At 37.2% G+C, this 19,062-nt stretch overlaps 1 protein-coding gene across 3 annotated transcripts; it reads right to left on the reverse strand.

Moving 5' to 3' along the window:
- Nucleotides 1-13,071: 13,071 nt before the first annotated feature.
- LOC309713796 (sialic acid-binding Ig-like lectin 13) lies at nt 13,072-18,391 on the reverse strand. Of its 3 annotated transcripts, XM_082545655.1 has the most exons (8): nt 18,345-18,391; nt 18,126-18,201; nt 17,615-17,998; nt 16,573-16,878; nt 16,208-16,489; nt 15,973-16,051; nt 15,785-15,824; nt 13,072-15,620 (listed from the first exon to the last, which is right to left on the reverse strand). In XM_082545655.1, exons 2-8 carry the CDS (start codon nt 18,196-18,198, stop codon nt 15,378-15,380), a joined length of 1,407 nt encoding a protein of 468 aa, XP_082401781.1. In that variant the 5' UTR covers nt 18,199-18,201; nt 18,345-18,391; the 3' UTR covers nt 13,072-15,377. The 3 variants fall into 3 exon arrangements, with proteins under 3 accessions (XP_082401781.1, XP_082401779.1, XP_082401780.1); XM_082545653.1 differs by having other exon boundaries at nt 15,973-16,489; XM_082545654.1 differs by lacking the exon at nt 18,345-18,391 and having other exon boundaries at nt 15,973-16,489; nt 17,615-17,996; nt 18,126-18,202.
- Nucleotides 18,392-19,062: the final 671 nt, after the last annotated feature.

Consider the following 19,062-nt stretch of genomic DNA (forward strand, 5'->3'; position numbering starts at 1 on the left):
TTTTTTTCTTCACTTCTTTAGGCAGGATGGTTTCATGAGAGTTGTTCCCTGCCTGAAGGGTTTTGGTGAAAAGTCATTAAACAGCCAGCAGATGGAGCAGTGTGCTTTTCTGTGTGGTAGATGTTGCAAAAATACTTGTACAGCAGTTGAAGAGCGATGAGAGCGAACAGGACTTTTCCATCACATGTTATGCTGCTCCACATGACTGACCTGTGTGGCATGTTTGCCAAAGTGAATGATTCTCTATGCTATTCTATGCTATCCTCCTTTCAAAAATAAGATAACTTAATTTGAGCTGTAGCATTCAGGTTAGCTCCTTAAATATTGTTATTGGATTTATTGAGTTAAGTACTGCATTTCATCCATCCCTCTCTTTGTATGTGTGCGCAATGATGTAGTTGTGGTTGTGTGGGACGTTTCTGCACCTCTTTGTGTGACGCATCAAGCTGATTTGTATTTGTGTTCATTTTAATTTTACAGTTAATGATACAGAAGTAATGTTTATGGAGAAGGCACACTACTCCTGTAGTGAAAATAAAATAGGAAACAGGAAAAATTTTAGAAGAATGAAATTGTTAAAATTAGGAAAATGTACTTAAAGTATTAAAAGAAAGAATTACAATAATACTGCTGTCGTTGATGAAACAATGAGACTTTTCTCTGTTTAGATCTTTTAATGTTAAAGCAAACAGACCTGTGATGCTTTTGGTTTTCTGTCTTTCTTTATTCAGTCAGTCTGCTTTTTATATTCCCATCATGCACTCTGCTGTCATTTTAGTTGCTGCCACTCCCACCTACCTTTCTCTAGATTCACCTCACCTGTCCCTCCACTTACATAGTAACCTGTTTATTATTGTAGGGTCTACCTTACAATGTAAGGTGCCTTGAGGTGACCATAGTTGTTATTTTTCACTTTATAAATAAAATTGATTTTTTTCCACTTTCCTCATTCTCTCATTAGGTATATAGTATTTTAAGCAGCTTATGTCATCATTTCCTGTCTTCTGCATTATTGTTGTGCCTCAGCTTTCCAGTATTTTGCTTTATGAGTTAATGTTGCCATGCTCATGAACTTCTTCTTTGTTTGTCTGTATCAAATTTTTGTTTTGTTATATTTTCCCTAATTAAAAACTCTTTGCTTTTTTTATCCCTCTCCTGAGTCGTGCTCTCCTATCACAAACCCGCTATGAGAACACTGAAACGTTGAAAAGTTTTAGCTCAGTCTCATCAGGGTGCAAATTGATTATTTTTAAGTAGTGCTGTCAGCGTTAATCTCGTTAAATTGATGTTAACGCTATAACTGCATTAATGCAAGTTAATCAGTTAATCAGTCATTTAAACCAAATAAACACAACCACAAATGTGACTGCTGCAGCTATTGCAAGAGGTGATAATACACAGAATGGCAGACCACATGACTGGGTAATTTTATTACAGGAATTTGTTTGTCTGAGAAGCTTCCTGTTGACGAGCTTCCTCAATGTGTTTAAATGTTTCCGCTTTTATTTAATGAGTCCCTTATCATAAATCCATTTAAATGTCAGTCAAAATCTGACACTTGGTGTAAATGTACTCCTTTGCGAGCCAAACTAGGGCTTAGAAAGAATCAGTCTTGACATGTTGCACATCTATGTTTTAATTCTTAAGTAGTAATCATCGAGGTGAACTTCACTAGAGCTGGACAAAAAACCCGAAAAAAAAAAATTGGCACCCCAGGAAATGTTATCTCATATATGAAAACACAGACATGTATGTTAACTTATCATATTATTATTTTTAAATAAACTCAGAGTTCTCTGGTGTGAACCGAAGCAGTAATGATGATAATTCAAGCTCTCTTATGGCTCAGCCCACTGAAAAGAGCTCACTCTTTAGCTTCCCAAACAACGCTTCACATTGATTTTTTCAATTCATTTAAAAAAAATAAGTAGTGACAAAATATATATTATATCAAAGATTTATTATTTACATGGCTTACTATACTGAACATCTAACAAAAAAAAGAACATCCCAACGTTCCAAAGTTTTCCAAAAACTCCAGTGTCTATGAAGAATTTTTTTTTACCACTTAACTCAACTTAAATATTTTCTTTCTTAGCCCTTTATTCTGAAAAGAAATAATCATGGTACAAGGACATATATATACAGTCTCAATACGATGCACAATGCAGAGTACATGAATGAGAAATCACGGTCGGAATTCCTCCTCTCTATACTTACACTCAATGAGCTCCTCCCTAACGAATGCCAAGTTATCTTCTCCATACTGTTTATATCCATCCATCTTCATCCGCTTTATCCTAGGCCAGGTTGCGGGGGCAGCAGCCTAAGCAGAGAGGCCCAGACCACCCCCAGCCACCTCCTCCAGCTTATCCGGGGGAACACCAAGGCGTTCCCAGGCCAGCCGAGAGATATAATCTCTCCAGCGTCTCCTGGGTCTGCCCCGGGGCCTCCTCCCGGTGGGACATGCCCAGAATACCTCACCCAGGAGGCGCCCAGGAGGCATCCTTGTCAGATGCCCGAACCACCTCAGCCGGCTCCTTTCGATGTGGAGCAGCAGCTGCTCTAACTCTGAGCCCCTCCCGGATGGCCGAACTTCTCACCCTATCTCTAAGGGAGAGGCCAGCCACCCTTCGGAGGAAGCTCATTTCTGCCGCTTGTATCCGCGATCTCGTTCTTTCGGTCACTACCCACAGCTCGTGGCCATAGGTGAGGGTAGGGACGTAGATCGACCGGTAAATTGAGAGCTTCGCTTTTACACTCAGCTCCCTCTTCACCACGACGGACCGGTGCAGCGTCCGCATTACTGCAGCCGCAGCCCCAATCCGTCTGTCGATCTCCGGCTCCCTTCTCCCATCACTCGCGAACAAGACCCAGAGATACTTGACCTCCTCCACTTGGGGCAGGAACTCATCCCCAACCCGGAGTGGGCACTCCACCCTTTTCCGGCTGAGAACCATGGCCTCAGATTTGGAGGTGCTGATCCTCATTCCCGCTGCTTCACACTCGGCTGCGAACCGCTCCAGTGCGAGCTGGAGGCCCTCACCCGATGAAGCCAACAGAACCACATCATCCGTAAAAAGCAGAGATGAGATTCTGAGGCCACCAAAGTGAAAGCCCTCCGCCACTTGGCTGCGCCTAGAAATCCTGTCCATAAAAATTATGAACAGAACCGGTGACAAAGGGCAGCCCTGGCAGAGCCCATCACCCACCGGGAACGAGTCCGTTGTTTATATGTGCGTGTAATTTCATTGCAAAAATCCAACATCGGTGTACTCAAGTGCATAAGATGGAACACAATTAATTCTGAAAAAATACAAACCAAGAGTTGTTTGTTGACAGTATAGTATTTTTTTTACCTCTTACCACCCACCGGGTCCCTGGTGACAGGCTAGCCATGTCAGATGCCGGTCATTTAAACAACCAATAATTTTTTGGAATTTAAATTGTGCTGACTCACTTTGTTCAGCACAGCCCAGAGTAAAATGAAACATAAAACATAGTAGAACTTTTTTTTTTTAGACACAAGAACAACTCGAGCATCTTTTTTGGGAGCCGGACTAAGGGTTACAAGTTTTGCCGTACCCCAGGGACCAGCGCGAAGTTGTGTGGCAGATTCTGGCATGGAAGCTGAGGGTCCAGCCAGCCAGAGAAAAGACTATGGGCTCAAATTGTGGTCATAAATATTTTGTACTTGTAAATCAGTTTTTGTACTTTTAAATCAGGATTTGTATGTGTAAAAAAGATTGTATGTGGACTTAGCCAAAAAATACATGTGAAACTCTGCACTCAACTACAAATTTTGAGCCTATTTTTTTCCTTTCATCTGATTGGTCAATGTCATGTCAATCACAAAATTAACTATTCAATCGGAGAACAGATGGGTTTGGCTGTCGGAGGGGCGCTTTAGGGAGCTTCAGGTCCTTGAAGGGTGATACAGTTTGAAGCTGGAGGATCTCTATATAAATATCCGATAGAAGCTAGGTCCCCTAACTTTCATTAGCTGTTGAAAGGATAAAGTTGTGGTATATCAGTGATTAGAAATAACATTATTACTTTAGGATTAGTTTAAGACAAAGTCAGGGCTGACCCGGGACCATTGCTGTGAGTCACAGTGCGCAGCATAAAGGTCCTTTCACACAGTAAGCATGTCTGTTATAGCCTGCGCTTCATAAATGTCTGTTTGATTATTCAAACCTGGTTTAAAACGTGACTCATTTGTTGTCCAAAAACCTTTCCTCTTGATAAGGAAAGTTACTGGTTTAAAAATACATGTATATTTTCAAGTTTTTAGCTGTATGTCAAACAGATAGATAGACTCTTGAGCATATTTATATAGCAAAATCCATAATGTTATAACCACGCTAAATAAAAGGTGCCCAAGTGCGCACACTAATGCAAGTCTTTGAACTGTATGTTAATCAGTACATGAAGTGTACCTCTACCTCTATAGCTGAAAAGAGTCTGTATCCATAATTTGTGAATCTACTGATTTGTTTTTAACCCTTTAGAGCCGGTCGGAGCGGGCACGCTCTGTTTTGCGTAACTATTTTTAAATCCCGGTAGCACTGCAACCACGTAAGCTAGCGCAATAATTTTTTTTTCATATGAAACCGGAGAAGTTGTACTTACATCTTATGCCATCAGCTTGTCCTCGGTCACAGTTTCCTTCCACATATAGTTCCACATATATGTTCACATTTTGGACAGAGAGGACAGATGGTTTGAAAGAGGAGTGAAAGAAGCCATCTATGTCCACTGTGAGCGACCATCTTTGAACAGAGGCGGGGGTTTACGACACCAACACTCTGCCATCTATAATCCAGTTTTGAGATCCCTTCCCAGACGCCTTAATGCCCACTCACATCCTGGGCCATCTGACCTCAGGAATTCGCATGATAAGGTGGGGCCAGGTTTCACAATGAACACACCCGAAACTCTGGCTGATTGGGACCCACACCCAGTTTCACACCTTGGCTCAGGCGATTAGAGGATCATCAGGGGGTCCTTTTGTCCCTCTGTTACTCCCACTAGGTTTATATCTGGGACTCTCCACCATTTGACCTTAGAACTGAAGAAGCTTCTCGGATGAGAGGTGAAACGTCTTCAAGCAACTTAAAGAAGTCCAGACACTTTTCTTTGCAAGCTCCTTTGACTACGATGACCTGGATGACTGAGAACCTTCACAGACATATTCCACATAAAGCTTTGCAAAAACTGCATAAAATGCACTTGCAGCAACAAAAACATAATGTTCCAGAAACACGCTTTGCCGATCCGATCAGCTGTTTGTAACACTTCCTACATCCATCAGCGCGAACTATCGCATGTCCGCCATGACCTGCCCGAAACCGGAAGTGACGTCATTTTGTGGAAATGTAGTTTTTTACCATCAGGACCTTATGAGCTTATACTGGTGTTTTTAAAAGTTATGTTTGACTCTATGACTTTCTGTGTCGTTTCTTTATTATTATTATTTATTATTTATTTATTATTTAATTATTTTCATTTTTCCTGCAGTATATAAAAATTGGTGTATTTCAAAAATAAAACTATGAAGACACTTAAAGTAAATTTCCTGTGGTAGGAAACTATTTTGTGCAACTTTTTTGTATTTAGAATTTTGAGGGATAAGCCTCTTAAATTTCTTTAACTAGAAATATATGTTAAAAAAACAAAAACGATTTTAAATTTCTTTGTAGTTTATTGCACTTTTTTGCAATTTATGTAATTACTATGCACTTAATGCATACATATCATTAAAATTTGGGCTATAATGGTTGTATTGATGTATAGCAACTTGAAATGCTCCCAAAAATGGCTCCACAGCATGTAAAAATATAATATAAGCTGTGGCGGATTTGGTTCTATGGTAGGTCTTAAAGGGTTAATGTGACACCTTTTTTTCCCCCACAAACTGCAGATGATGAATCCTTTTTATTTTAGAAAATGTCCTTAAACTATGGTTGTTTGTACTTACTGAGTTCTTCTTTATAGTGAAGTGTGAATTGTGAACGAATTGTTCAATACTCGAGAATCACTTTACTGACTCGTGAATCATGATTCACAAGCCCAACTGACTCACTGACTCATCCCTGTTGCTGTTAGCAAACTATTTTCATCAGTAGAAATATATCTAGCTTTAAATTAAAATTGTGGGGAAAATAAACAACAGCCAGTTTCTTAAGAAAAACATTTCTGCTCTGAATTGGAAGAAAAAAACCCTGAGTAGAAACTCACATCAAGATAATAGCTCCTCGGTTCACAGTAGCATCGCTCAGCTAACATGCTAACAGCATATTTGAGTTACTCACCCCCTCCCTTGCTGTGCTGAATCGTAGCATAAACGAATCCCTCTCTCACTCACCCCCTCCCTCCTGGCTCATAGCTTCTTCTTCTTGGTTGGCAACCAATGTTAAAGTGCATTACCGCCCCATGGCTCACAGCTCAGTGGACATTTAAATATACATAAAAATATATATTTGACACGTTTGAGGAAAATTAAAATAAAATAAAAATAAATAAAATAAATTTCCCTTTTTAGAAATCTTTTTTTCTCCTTTTTGCTTTATAGAAACAGCTGTTTTTCTTTTTCAATCACTCATCTTAGTAGTAGGATATACATGAAAAGAGAAACAAATCTGTGTGTGTGTGTGTGTGTGTGTGTGTGTGTGTGTGTGTGTGTGTGTGTGTGTGTGTGTGTGTGCATGCTTGCAGATGAGAGGTCACGACAGGAGCTTTCTGAGTTGACATTTATAAACTATAAAGTCAGTTTGGACCGAGGACTTCGCGAGCTGTTGGTAAACATAAAAGTACATTCACTCTTAATAAAATTACTTTTTTACTTCATGCACAACGTGCAACAAGAATCTAAATCTCTGTATCATAATAATTTCTATAAAAACATGGTGTTTTATAGGGACAATATGACAAATCTTTATTAATTACCATAGATCATTAATAGGGAACAAAAAAAGAGGAAAGGAGGATAAAGTGTCACTTCAGCAAAGCTGCTGGGAGACAGAAGTGTTCACACGTTTTTAACAAAAGGCTTAAAACACAAAACTCTAATATCAGTTACAACTGGTAAGATGATGAGTTTTACTTCTCACTGTTCACATTATGGTATGCTACTTTTGCTCTGTGGGACTGCAAAAATGTCTTTGTATTGATGGTATAAACCAGACTTTCACAGTCTACATCTTTACTGTTTTTTCTTCTTTTGTTCACTCCTAGGCTGATAAAAAATTCAAAGACATCCACTAACCACAAACACAGAACCCACTAGCTAAATAACTATTAGCTGATTTTTTTCCCTAGACAGTTGGTCAGCTGACTGAGAGAAACACCTGATGTCATCCACTTGGGTCATCATGAACGCTGAAGGAGATGTGCTCCATAGTCACACTTATATTTGTATTTCCTTAACTTACATCCCATGTTCTTTTTAAATCCAGCTTCCCTTTATGATTTAATGAGAAATTGGTAAAAACCATTGCTCAACTTATGTCTGGATGAAGGCAAATAATTCTGATGAAAAGGAAACTGACCCCGTAACTAATTGTAAGCATTTTGCCACTGAGTCGAGGGCTAATAAAAATAAGACCATGCGGTGTCCAGTGTAACTACGTGTGCAGCTGGTTATTCCATTGTGGACATCTGAAAGACTCATTGTGTAACTCAGGGTGTAAGCAGCAAGTCCTATATAGTAGACTGACTGTAAACATGAGGAATACATCTAAAATCCAAGCAGAAGGTAAGGCTAATAGTTATTTAGTTAGTGGGTTCTGTGTTTGTGGTTAGCGAATGTCTTTGGATTTTTTATCAGCCTAGGAGTGAACAAAAGAAGAAAAAACAGTAAAAAGTACAAAGTCTGGTTTATACCATCAATACAAAGACATTTTTGCAGTCCCACAGAGCAAAAGTAGCATACCATAATGTGAACAGTGAGAAGTAAAACTCATCATCTTACCAGTTGTAACTGATATTAGAGTTTTGTGTTTTAAGCCTTTTGTTAAAAACGTGTGAACACTTCTGTCTCCCAGCAGCTTTGCTGAAGTGACACTTTATCCTCCTTTCCTCTTTTTTTTTTTGTTCCCTATAAATGATCTATGGTAAAGATTTTGCCATAACCATTATGGATTTTGCAATATAAATATGCTCAAGAGTTTATCATATGTTTCACATCCAGCTAAAAACTTGAAAATATACATATATTTTTAAATCAGTAACTTTCCATATCAAGAGGAAAGGTTTTTGGACAACAAATGAGTCACGTTTTAAACCAGGTTTGAATAATCAAACAGACATTTATGAAGCGCAGGCTATAACAGACATGCTTACTGTGTGAAAGGTTGCAACCTATATGTCAGGTTGGGTATCAGACGCCACCTCTCTGGGGACATTACTGGGACAGTGGCGCGGCTGCCCCTCTGTTGGTCTTCCTTGGTCTCTTGTGTTCTGGGGGCCTCTGGATGTCTGGAGTTTTGATCTCCTCCATACCTGCTTCATACACTGGAGGACGGGGCTGTGGCTCCCCACACTCCCTAGCAGATCGTTACATGGAGAAACCTTTGGAATGCAAGCATGCTGATCCACACAGGTATGCACACAGGTGTACACATGGGTATTCACAGACGTGGACTACAGCTTTCTTGGCTGCTGCCTCAAAGCACATTGTGCGCTGTCTATCTTGTGTGCTGCACAATATCGTTTATTATTTAGTAACTATTGATATCTACTGCTAGCTGGTTTATTGTGATGGTGCTTTTTTTTTTCTTATTATGTTGCTCTTTGTTGTTTGCTTTCTCTTCTGTTTTTTTTTCTCCATACAGGTGACCCAGGTGTTTTGTTTTTTTTGTTTGTTTGTTTTTTTTTCTTCCCCCCCCCCTTCTCACCGTCTCTTCTCCCCTTTGGTTTTCTTTCTCTCCCTCTCTTTCTTTCATTCTTTCTCCCTGTCCTATCCCCCAGTCATGTCTGTCCCGTTTGTAGCAACTGAAAATAGAATGAATTCTTTATAAATAAAATTATAATAAAGGTCAATCAAATGGACCAATATGGCAAGGCCATGATGATCCACTTGGTAAAATAAATCTGCTTGGCATCTTTCTTGGCCTTAAGACAACAATTCTGATGGCTATAGATCCGAACGGGACAAAAAAAAAAAAAAAAATGCACTGAGTGTGATGCAGTATGGCAACACTATTATGGGATATGCTGTGAATTTAGGTAACATTACTTAGCAGTAATGTGAGTTAATTTACTCAAGTGAAAGCTTTAAACATTAGCCTAATATATAACTAGCCAATTTAGGCTTTCTGGTTAACCCTCTCGGGTCGACGGACCCAGAGTATCTATTTCAACTTGGATCGAACGTGCGGACTTCAAACTATATACCAGTTTTTAAATTGTGTTGATAGGTCATGTAAATCTGAAGTTTTTTGGAGGGGGTTCTGAATAAAATAGTGGCGTTTACTCCGGGAAGAAACGGTATAAACGGCGTTTTCTATGGAGAGCGCTAGCAAACACGCTTTGCTTGTGAGTGAAAAAAGAGAAAGAAAAAACACTTCTTTCCTATTGGTGGAAAAATGTACCATTTCGACCAATCAAAAAATGACATGGCAACATGTGCCATTTGGTTACTTGGGAAGAGGTGGAAGTTTTAGGAGTGACCTGCGACAGAGAGAGAGTGAGCAAAAGAGAGAGAGAGAGTGTTTTGATACGTGAGAGATTTGTGATGTTTACCATGTTTGGAGTCTCAAGTTAGTGTGTTGTCTTGTGTAGTTAGTGTGTAGTGTAGTCGTTGTTTTGTTCTACTAGTGAACGTCACAGTTGCTGCAAAAAAGCCACCAAAGGCAGGTTGCAGTGTAAACGCTAGGTGACACACCTGCTGTCAGACCTGCAGGATTTATCCCTGTGCTGTTCTCATCTGTGTTATAGTGGACACAAACTATTTTTTGGAGTTGCATAAATAATTTGTGTGCCTTCTTATTTGATGCAGAACACCTGATTGTTCTGTAAATAGTTTGAAATGGTTATATAAAAAACGCCTTGGCCGTATCTTTAAGTAAATAGTACCATATAACTTTGTTATTTGCAAAACTTTTTTAAAAAAATGTACAATTTCTATTTGCATTTCAAGTTATGAAAATGTTCGTTAAACATGCTTGTGGTTTTTACAGTCAAAAATATCACTTTCTACTCGTATTTTAAATTTTGTCTGAATTTAAATAAATTGTGCTGATGCTGTTTGTCAAAATGAGAAAATAACAGATTGGCAAGATAAACCGTTTTTAAAGGTGAACTATAGAGGCAAAATCAAAAGTAGTCAAAAACGGCCAGTTATACCCTGGACCCCAGAGGGTTAAAGGCTAAAAGTAAAGTTGTCACCAAGTACTGTTTATATTTGTGTTTATTGCTGCAGCTTTTTTGAGTATTAACTTGGTGCCTTTGGGTGAAACAATGGTAATATGAGGGTATAGCCACTTGTTTCTGTGCTACCAAAGTTCCCCGGCTTTCATTCAAAATATGTTTCTAGTCAGCACCTGCACATTAAACTACTTAAACATTATAAATGTCTTCAAGCTCACACTGAGGCCTGTGGGGCACAATCAGCCACTCAGACAGTACACACATTTATATGTGTATTTGTACATGAATATTTCATACTTTAAGGCTTTCTGTTTATTTAAGGGAGATAAACAAGATACATTGGAATTGTACATAATAATATCACAGATGATAAATTCAATAGATTTTAAGTAGATGCTTGTGCATCCTTAAAGTCTTATATGTTGAACTGAACTATGTGATCTGTCCAAAGCCTCCCAGTCAGTGCTGTTCTCCATGTTCTCCTGTCTGACTGTACATGATGTTATTAGCACAAACACTTCAAAGGTGATCATTTAGGACTCCAGCAATAATACAGACAGCAATGTAGTTAGCAATAGAACAGTTTTATTGGGAATTAACTTAAAAAACAAACAAACAAACGTATGTCTCCTATTTTTTGTCACACAGGAAAGAAGCATCAGTATCTGATGAGAAAACGCATTTATTTAGTTTTTTTTTTCAACAGGAGAAGAAAATCTCTAACAGTTGATTTGTTCACATTTTCACATCTTAACTTTTAAATGAAATGTGCATTTTGAGTTTATACACTATGTATATAAGAGGACCGTTTCCTTTTGCAGTATTTTTGTGTGGTGCATTTTTAACAAAAGGGGAACAAAGGAACAAAGTTCACCTAGGATGATTTGTTTAAATGGCCTTACTGAGGTGATGCAAATTGAAACATGCATTTTAACGGGGGGTGGGGGGGGGGGGGGCTGGAAAAGCTTGAAAAGGGACGTTGAATCCTGAAAAAGGCATATGAACCCTGACAGTCTGATGCATAATGGCATCAGCTGTCCTCTCTTTAACAAAAAGCGAGCCGGCTCGTGAAAAAATACAAAAGCAAATGGCAGAGGCGCACAAAGCTGAAAACTAAACTATTACCTATACTGGGTGAACTAGGACTAGACTTGAGAAACATGAACATGATGAGACTTGAGAATTCCAGTGACATGACACAAATAAAAACAGATAAACAAAGGGAGACAGAAGATTGAAATACACAGAGGGATAATGGGGGAAGTGGAAACAGCCATTACAAAATAAACATGATGACACAAGGGAAGCAAAATGAAACACACTGGACATGGAACACAAGAATGTCAAAATAAAAGAGAGGCATAGACTGGGAAACGTGAGCTTGACACAAGTGTTGAGTGCAGAGTGCAGAAAAAACTCAAACGAAGCTGCAGCATGTGTAGGTTTTTGATTGATTGATTGATTGAATCTTTATTTTGAACATGTTGAAAAAGTATAAAAAAAAATAGAATTAAAAGAGACAAATGAACAAAGCAAACAAAAGGAAAATGAGCAACCACAACTCCAAATAACGTCCATGTTCAAAAAGGAGCAGGAAGAAGCATAAGCTTATTTAATCCCACCCCTTTTCCACTATCTAGTATCAATAGACTACAGAAATACCTCCTTGTAATTACATTATATGTTATGTGTAATTTTTTTTTTTTTTTTTTAATATATACACATATATGTTTCTATCTATCCATACCTACGTATATACACACATACGCACATATACACATTTTCAATAACCCCATTAACACCTGAAGGATACACAACCTACAATTTTATATATATTTAATATATATATATATATATATATATATATATATATACATATATATACATATATATACACATATATATATATATATATATATATATATATATATATATATATATATATATACACACATATATATACACACACATACATACACACACATATACATATATATATATATATATATATATACATATATATATACATATACACATACACACATATACACATACATACATACATATACACATACATATATACCCATACCAACAAACCCGTGCATGCGCACACACATGAAAATATTAGACAAGAACACCCTATCAAATCTCTACCTCCTCCCTGTACCCTGTAAAAACCATATCCTTAAACCGCTTTTTAAACTGCGCCATGCTTGGACATTGCTTCATATCTTTACTTAGTCTGTTCCACAGCTTCACTCCACACACAGAGATGCAAAAACTTTTTAATGTTGTACGGATACGAGGATGTTTTAAATTTAATTCCCCCCTCAAATTGTATCCCCGTTCCCTTTTAGAAAACATTTTTAGAATATTGTCAGGAAGCAGGTTATTTATTGCTTCATATATAATTTGTGCAGTGAGAAAATGTACCACATGTGTGAATTTTAGAATTTTTGATTTTAAGAATAGTGGATTTGTATGATCTCTGTAACCAGTTTTATGGATTATCCTTATGGCCCTTTTTTGTAATATAAAGATTGATGATAGCGAACATTTGTAAGTATTGCCCCAAACCTCTGCACAGTAATTCAAATACGGTGCAATCAGGGAACAATAGAGAATGTGGAGTGATTTGTGGTCCAGAATGTGTTTTACTTTACTCAAGATTGAGACACTTCTTGAAATTTTGTTATGTATATGATTTATATGAGACTTCCAGTTTAATTTATCATCTATAATCACACCAAGAAACTTATGTTCAAGTACTCTTTCAATTTCCACACCATCTACATGAATCTGCACTTGTGCATTTCTAAGGGAATTCCCAAATAAGATAATTTTAGTTGTACTTAGATTTAGCGATAGTTTGTTCCTGTTAAACCATTTTTTAATTTTGCACATTTCTGAAGTAATTGTATCCAGCAGCTCCTTTAGATTCCCCCCAGAACAAAAAATATTTGTGTCATCTGCAAATAATACTAATTTTAATATATCAGATGCCTTACAAATATCATTTATATAAATAATAAATAATTTTGGACCCAGTACAGAGCCTTGTGGAACACCACAAGCAATGTCCAAGCATGATGAGGAATGGACACCCAGCTTCACAAATTGTTTCCGGTCACTTAAATAATTTTTCACCCATTGCAGTACAACCCCCCTAATCCCATACCGTTCCAGTTTATTAATTAATATGTCATGATTGATTGTGTCGAATGCTTTCTTGAGATCCAGAAATACTCCAGCTGCATACTGTTTCTGATCTATAGCATTCGTAATCTCCTCAATTGATTCGATTAATGCCAGAGATGTTGATCTTTTTGATCTGAATCCATATTGACTGTCAGAGAGTAATTTATATTTATCTAAGAATTTGTCTAATCGTTTATTAAACAGGTTTTCTAGGATTTTGGAGAATTGTGGTAGTAAAGAAACAGGCCTGTAATTTGTGAAGTGGCGTCTATCCCCGGTTTTATACAGCGGCACAACTTTAGCTATTTTCATTTTGTTTGGCACTTTTCCCGTCTGAAATGATAAGTTGCAAATATATGTTAGAGGTCCTACAATTCCTTCAATGACCTTCTTGACGATTTTCATGTCAATATCATTACAATCAGTGGATGTTTTATATTTACACATGTGTACAATGTCAATTATTTCTTTTTCCTCCACTGATGTGAGGAACATTGAGTTAGGGTTCCTATCAATCAGGTTTTCACTACATTCTACTGATGGCAGTGACTCAGGAATTTGTTCTGCCAGTTTTGGTCCAATATTTACAAAATAATGATTAAAGCTGTTGACCTTATCAGCAGTGTTTTCCATAATATTGCCATTATCGATAAAGTATTGTGGATAACTTTGTTGTCCAGAATTATTTTTAATGATACCGTTTAAAACATCCCATATTCCTTTCATATTATGTTTATTGTTGTTCAATATTTTACTATAATACTCCTTTCTACATACACGTATAATATTGGTCAACTTATTTTTGTATTTTTTATATTTATTTTCAGCTTCTTTTGTTCTTTGTTTTAGGTATTCCCTATAGAGTGTATTTTTCTTTTTACATGCATTTTGTAAACCCTTAGTGAGCCATGGTCTATCTGAATATTTGTGCTTTCTGTTGTATTTTATTGTTGGACAGTTTTTATCGTACAACTCCATGAATATTCTTAAAAATATGCCATATGCAATATCAATATCAGCTTCTTTGTACACCTTGTCCCAGTCCTGATTTAATAGATCATTCTTAAATGCAGTCATAGTTTCTTCTGTCCTTACACGTCTGTATCTCAGTTGTTCTTCATGCTGATTTTTCTTATAATTAGTGTCATAAACTGCAAAAACTGGTAGGTGATCACTGATGTCATTAATTAATATTCCGCTCACAATGTTGTTTTCCATATTGTTAGTGAAAATATTGTCAAGTAAGGTGGCACAATGTGGTGTAATTCTGCTAGGCCTGGTTATTTTAGGATGTAAACTCAAACTGTACATAGTGTTTAGGAATTCGTCGGTCATTTTATGCTTTTTTGGATTCAACAGGTCAATATTAAAATCACCACAGATAAACATAACTTTTTGATTTGTTTTAGAGAATATTTCCTCTATGAAGTCATTAAATACTTGAATACTAGAGCCAGGTGTTCTATATATACAGCTAATTATTACATTTTTTTCTTTTTCCTTATAAATTTCAATTGTTATACATTCTAGTAAATTATCAATTACAGTTGTCATACTTTCTACCACATGCATGTTTCAATTTGATTTTCAGTTTTACAGAACAGAATCGGCTGACATGTGAAACCAGTTCCTTATTGAAGTGCTGAAACTTCTGCTTATTCAGATTTTTCATGAACACAAGAAAATGAAAACAGAACATGAAAAGTTGCAGGGTGTTGTTTCTTTGTCATCACTGAACTGTGAAACTGACCCACAGAAAGGCTCCATGTGTGTATGTCGACGCTGAAGTAATGTCATTTTACAACATTTTAAATTTTCTTCACCTCACTATAGACTTCCTCCTGGACATGAGGACTCTGTGTTAAGTTGTTTTCTGGCTTGCTGATTTGCACCTGTGCGTACTCTGTGTCCTGCTCCTGTCCTCTGTCCTGCACTGAGTCAGAGGATGCTTGATGCTTGGAAATGTTAATCTCACTATAATGGATGTTTTCTTCAACTTCCTCTGTTTTACTTCCTGGTTCTTCAACAACCTGCTTTTCATTTATTTGAATCTATGGAATTAAAATAATAGAATATTCCTTAAGCTGACTCTGTTATTTTTTTGTTACATTAAATGATCAGACTGCTCTGACAAAGATGCTACTGTAAATAATCACTAGAACAGTCAGTTATCCTGCAGATAGATTTTTGTTTTGTTTTGTTTTAATTCCCTTACCTGAGTCTGTTGTTGTCTTTGATGCTTTGATTTTAACCAGCTGGAAGACACAAGAGGCTGTTAAATTAACTCTACTAAATATAATTGTGAATAAAGTTAATCTGTTGGAAAACAGATATTTTAATTTGCAGATAAAATATCTTTGACACTAACAGTATGTGTTTTCTACTTTCATGTGTGATACTTACCAAACAAAGATTATCAAGCAGAGTAAGATTAAGAGTAAAATGATCCCAATAATTACGCCAATATGTTGCCACAGTTTGTCTGTTGAAGCACAGAAATCATGAAGTAACAAAAAAAAAAAGATTTTATGTTGACATATTGATTCAGGCTGTGCTTCGTTACTACTTGAAGTAGTTTTTTTAAATGAAAGATATAATAGATACAAAAAAGTTTTAAAAAAATGATGGGAGCACATACTTTCCTCTTTAGGCAATGGGCCTTTAACAGTCATGTTAATCTCTGCTGATGTCTGATTACCCAGATCATTAGTGGCCACACAGTAATAAACTCCTCCATCTGTTACATTGAAGCTGTAAATCTCTCCTTCAGATACTTTCACAGCTCCATCTCTGCTCTTCTTGAACCAGGTGAAGCTGCTGACTGGAGGTTTGGCTCTGCTGGAGCAGGTCAGGTTCACCCAGCTGCCTGCTGACACCAAACATGTTGGACTGATGGATGCTGAGGTGTCTTTAGGAGCATCTGGAGAGAAAAAAGAAAGAGATATCCCATACATCATTTTGTCCTTTAAGATTCAGTTCAACAACAAACTCTGATTGTCTTACATGAAACACTGAGAGTCTCTTCTGTCTCTGCTGTCTTGGTGTCTTTTCCTTGGTTCACAGGATATCTGGCAGAGCAGCTGATCTTCGTTCCATCATGTGTGTCTGACAGAGTGATGTTCTGCTGGATTTTAGTTGTAAAGCTTCCATCTGTGTTTTCCTCTATTTTGTTGGGAGAGTCTTGTTGGAGATTCCAGGTGAGTTGAGGAGGGGAGTGTGGACAGGGAGTGAGAGCTGAGCAGGTTATAGTGACAGACTCCTTCTCCTTCAGATCACCTGGGATTGTAATATCGGGCCTCCAAGGAGAATCTGTGGTTTCACATCACAAACGTATTTGTAAATCGATAATAGAGAAATACAGCAAATACAGACAGAGCTCAGTGTAGGTGTTTGAAAGTCCCCATACATGTTTCTACTGTACAATCGAGAACAAATGTAAAATGTATTCAGGTTATATTATTTGCAGAAAGTAGCAGACATGTTTGAGCTCTGGATTAGTGTTGTGATAATACAGGAAATACAGTCAAGACACAGAGAGTAATGTGGGACTTTTGCTGCATTCAGGGAATATATTTTATTAATTTTTTTTTTACAATATGTTTATGTCATCTATCCTCTAAATATTGTTAATTACTTATTTACTTTTTTGCACAGTTTCATGTCTTTTAGGGTTTATTTTTCTCTTTCTGTTTCTTGCAGTTTTGATGGAGTCTTGGTATTTGCATAATACAGACTATAGTCCATATGTCTATGTATGTTAACATTGTGCAGTCAGGTTGTGTTTCGTATGTGTTTATAAACTTTACTAAACAACATTTATGCTGAAATGAAAACCTTTTTTATTTTTGACTAAATCCTTTTATTGTTCACAATAAAGAACACAAAAAATCATCTAAATACAAAACAATTACAGAAACATATTTTTGTTATATTGGACTTTGTTGTGTTGGATTTGTTTTTTGTTGTTTAAAACAAGGCTGCATTTAACTTTATATTTTTGTTTCAATAAAAATTGCATCGACTGATGAAAAGAAATGTATCTTACCTTTAATTTTTATTTCAAGAGGTTCACAAACAGCTGTTGCTCTGAACGGCCAGTTCATAACTCTGAAGTAGTATGTGTTTGTATAAGTTGTGGTTAAGTTGGAAAACAAAGTGGTGCAGTTTTTCTCCGTCAGGTTTCCTGTAATCTTCATTGGATAGATGTTAACTGTCCCACTGCTGTTGAAGATCTCATTGTTTGGAAATTTATTAACATTGGAGTGATTTTTAATCCACACTCCAAAGACAGCTCTTCTGATGTCAAACTTTACTGGTCCAGCAGCACTAAAGCTACATGGGATTTGTAAACATGATCCACTCAGAGCTTCCATCTCTGTTGGTGCAGTGATGAAGAGGTCTGAATACTCAGGACAAGCAGTCGAAGGCTCTGGAAAAAACAAACAAACAGAGTATATCATTAAAATGTTGAAATCTCTCAATTTTTTTCTCCTGTCCTCTCAACATCTTCAATATAAAGTTAACTGAATGTAAATGACTGAAATGAGTCGACTCACTTGGAATAAAGAGGAGACTCAGTAACATGATGCCTGTCATGATGTTCACAGACTGGACTGTCACAAAACTCATCACCTGGAAAAATATGAAAAAATACATGAATCCAGTGATGAATAAGGAACATGTAAATTCTTTAAAAAAGTAATTTGTTATTAAAAATAGAAACACAATATCACAGTCTGATATAAACAAACAAAACTGCAAATGTGTTTTCTTACCAAATGATCAGACTGCTTCAGCAGAGAGACGACAAAATAAAAGTCAACGTGTGATTTCAGCAGAAGCAAAGTGAGTGAAACACTTCTCTGTTTGGATGTTGTAATGTCAAAGCAAACAGACGTCTGATGTTCCCATCATGCACTCCAGTTTTTCAGATGCTGTACTCCTCATCTGTCTGCCCTTAGATGTTCTGATTTTAACTGTGTTTGTGATTAATTTATAGTTTACCTGAGTTTATCAATATCTCATGTAGACACAGGATTAAAACCATAGATGCATGAAGTAAATAACACTGATGGTAAATGGCCTGTATTTATATAGCGCTTTACTAGTCCCTAAGGACCCCAAAGTGCTTTACATATCCAGTCATCCACCCATTCACACACACATTCACACACTGGTGATGGCAGCTACATTGTAGCCACAGCCACCCTGGGGCGCACTGACAGAGGCGAGGCTGCCGGACACTGGCGCCACCGGGCCCTCTGACCACCACCAGTAGGCAACGGGTGAAGTGTCTTGCCCAAGGACACAACGACCGAGACTGTCCAAGCCGGGACTCGAACCAGCAACCTTCCGATTACAAGGCGAACTCCCAACTCTTGAGCCACGATCACTGATCTCACAGTGCAATGTGCTGCTGGGTCCGTGCATCCATGTGTGTGTTACTTTGACATAAATCAATTTTAGATGCTTAAGAGAAAACAATCTTAAAGC

This window comes from Aulonocara stuartgranti (genome assembly GCF_965226115.1).
Source record: "Aulonocara stuartgranti genome assembly, chromosome: 9".
In the NCBI taxonomy this organism is placed as follows: domain Eukaryota; kingdom Metazoa; phylum Chordata; class Actinopteri; order Cichliformes; family Cichlidae; genus Aulonocara; species Aulonocara stuartgranti.

Coding starts and splice junctions, on each gene's coding strand:
- LOC309713796 (XM_082545653.1), bottom strand. CDS start 18,198: ATGAGTTTTGTGACAGTCCAGTCTGTGAACATCATGACAGGCATCATG. Junction 16,879..17,614: donor TCTTGAAATAAAAATTAAAG/GTAAGATACATT, acceptor GTGAAACCACAG/ATTCTCCTTGGAGGCCCGAT. Junction 15,621..15,784: donor AAAGACAACAACAGACTCAG/GTAAGGGAATTA, acceptor TTAATTCCATAG/ATTCAAATAAATGAAAAGCA.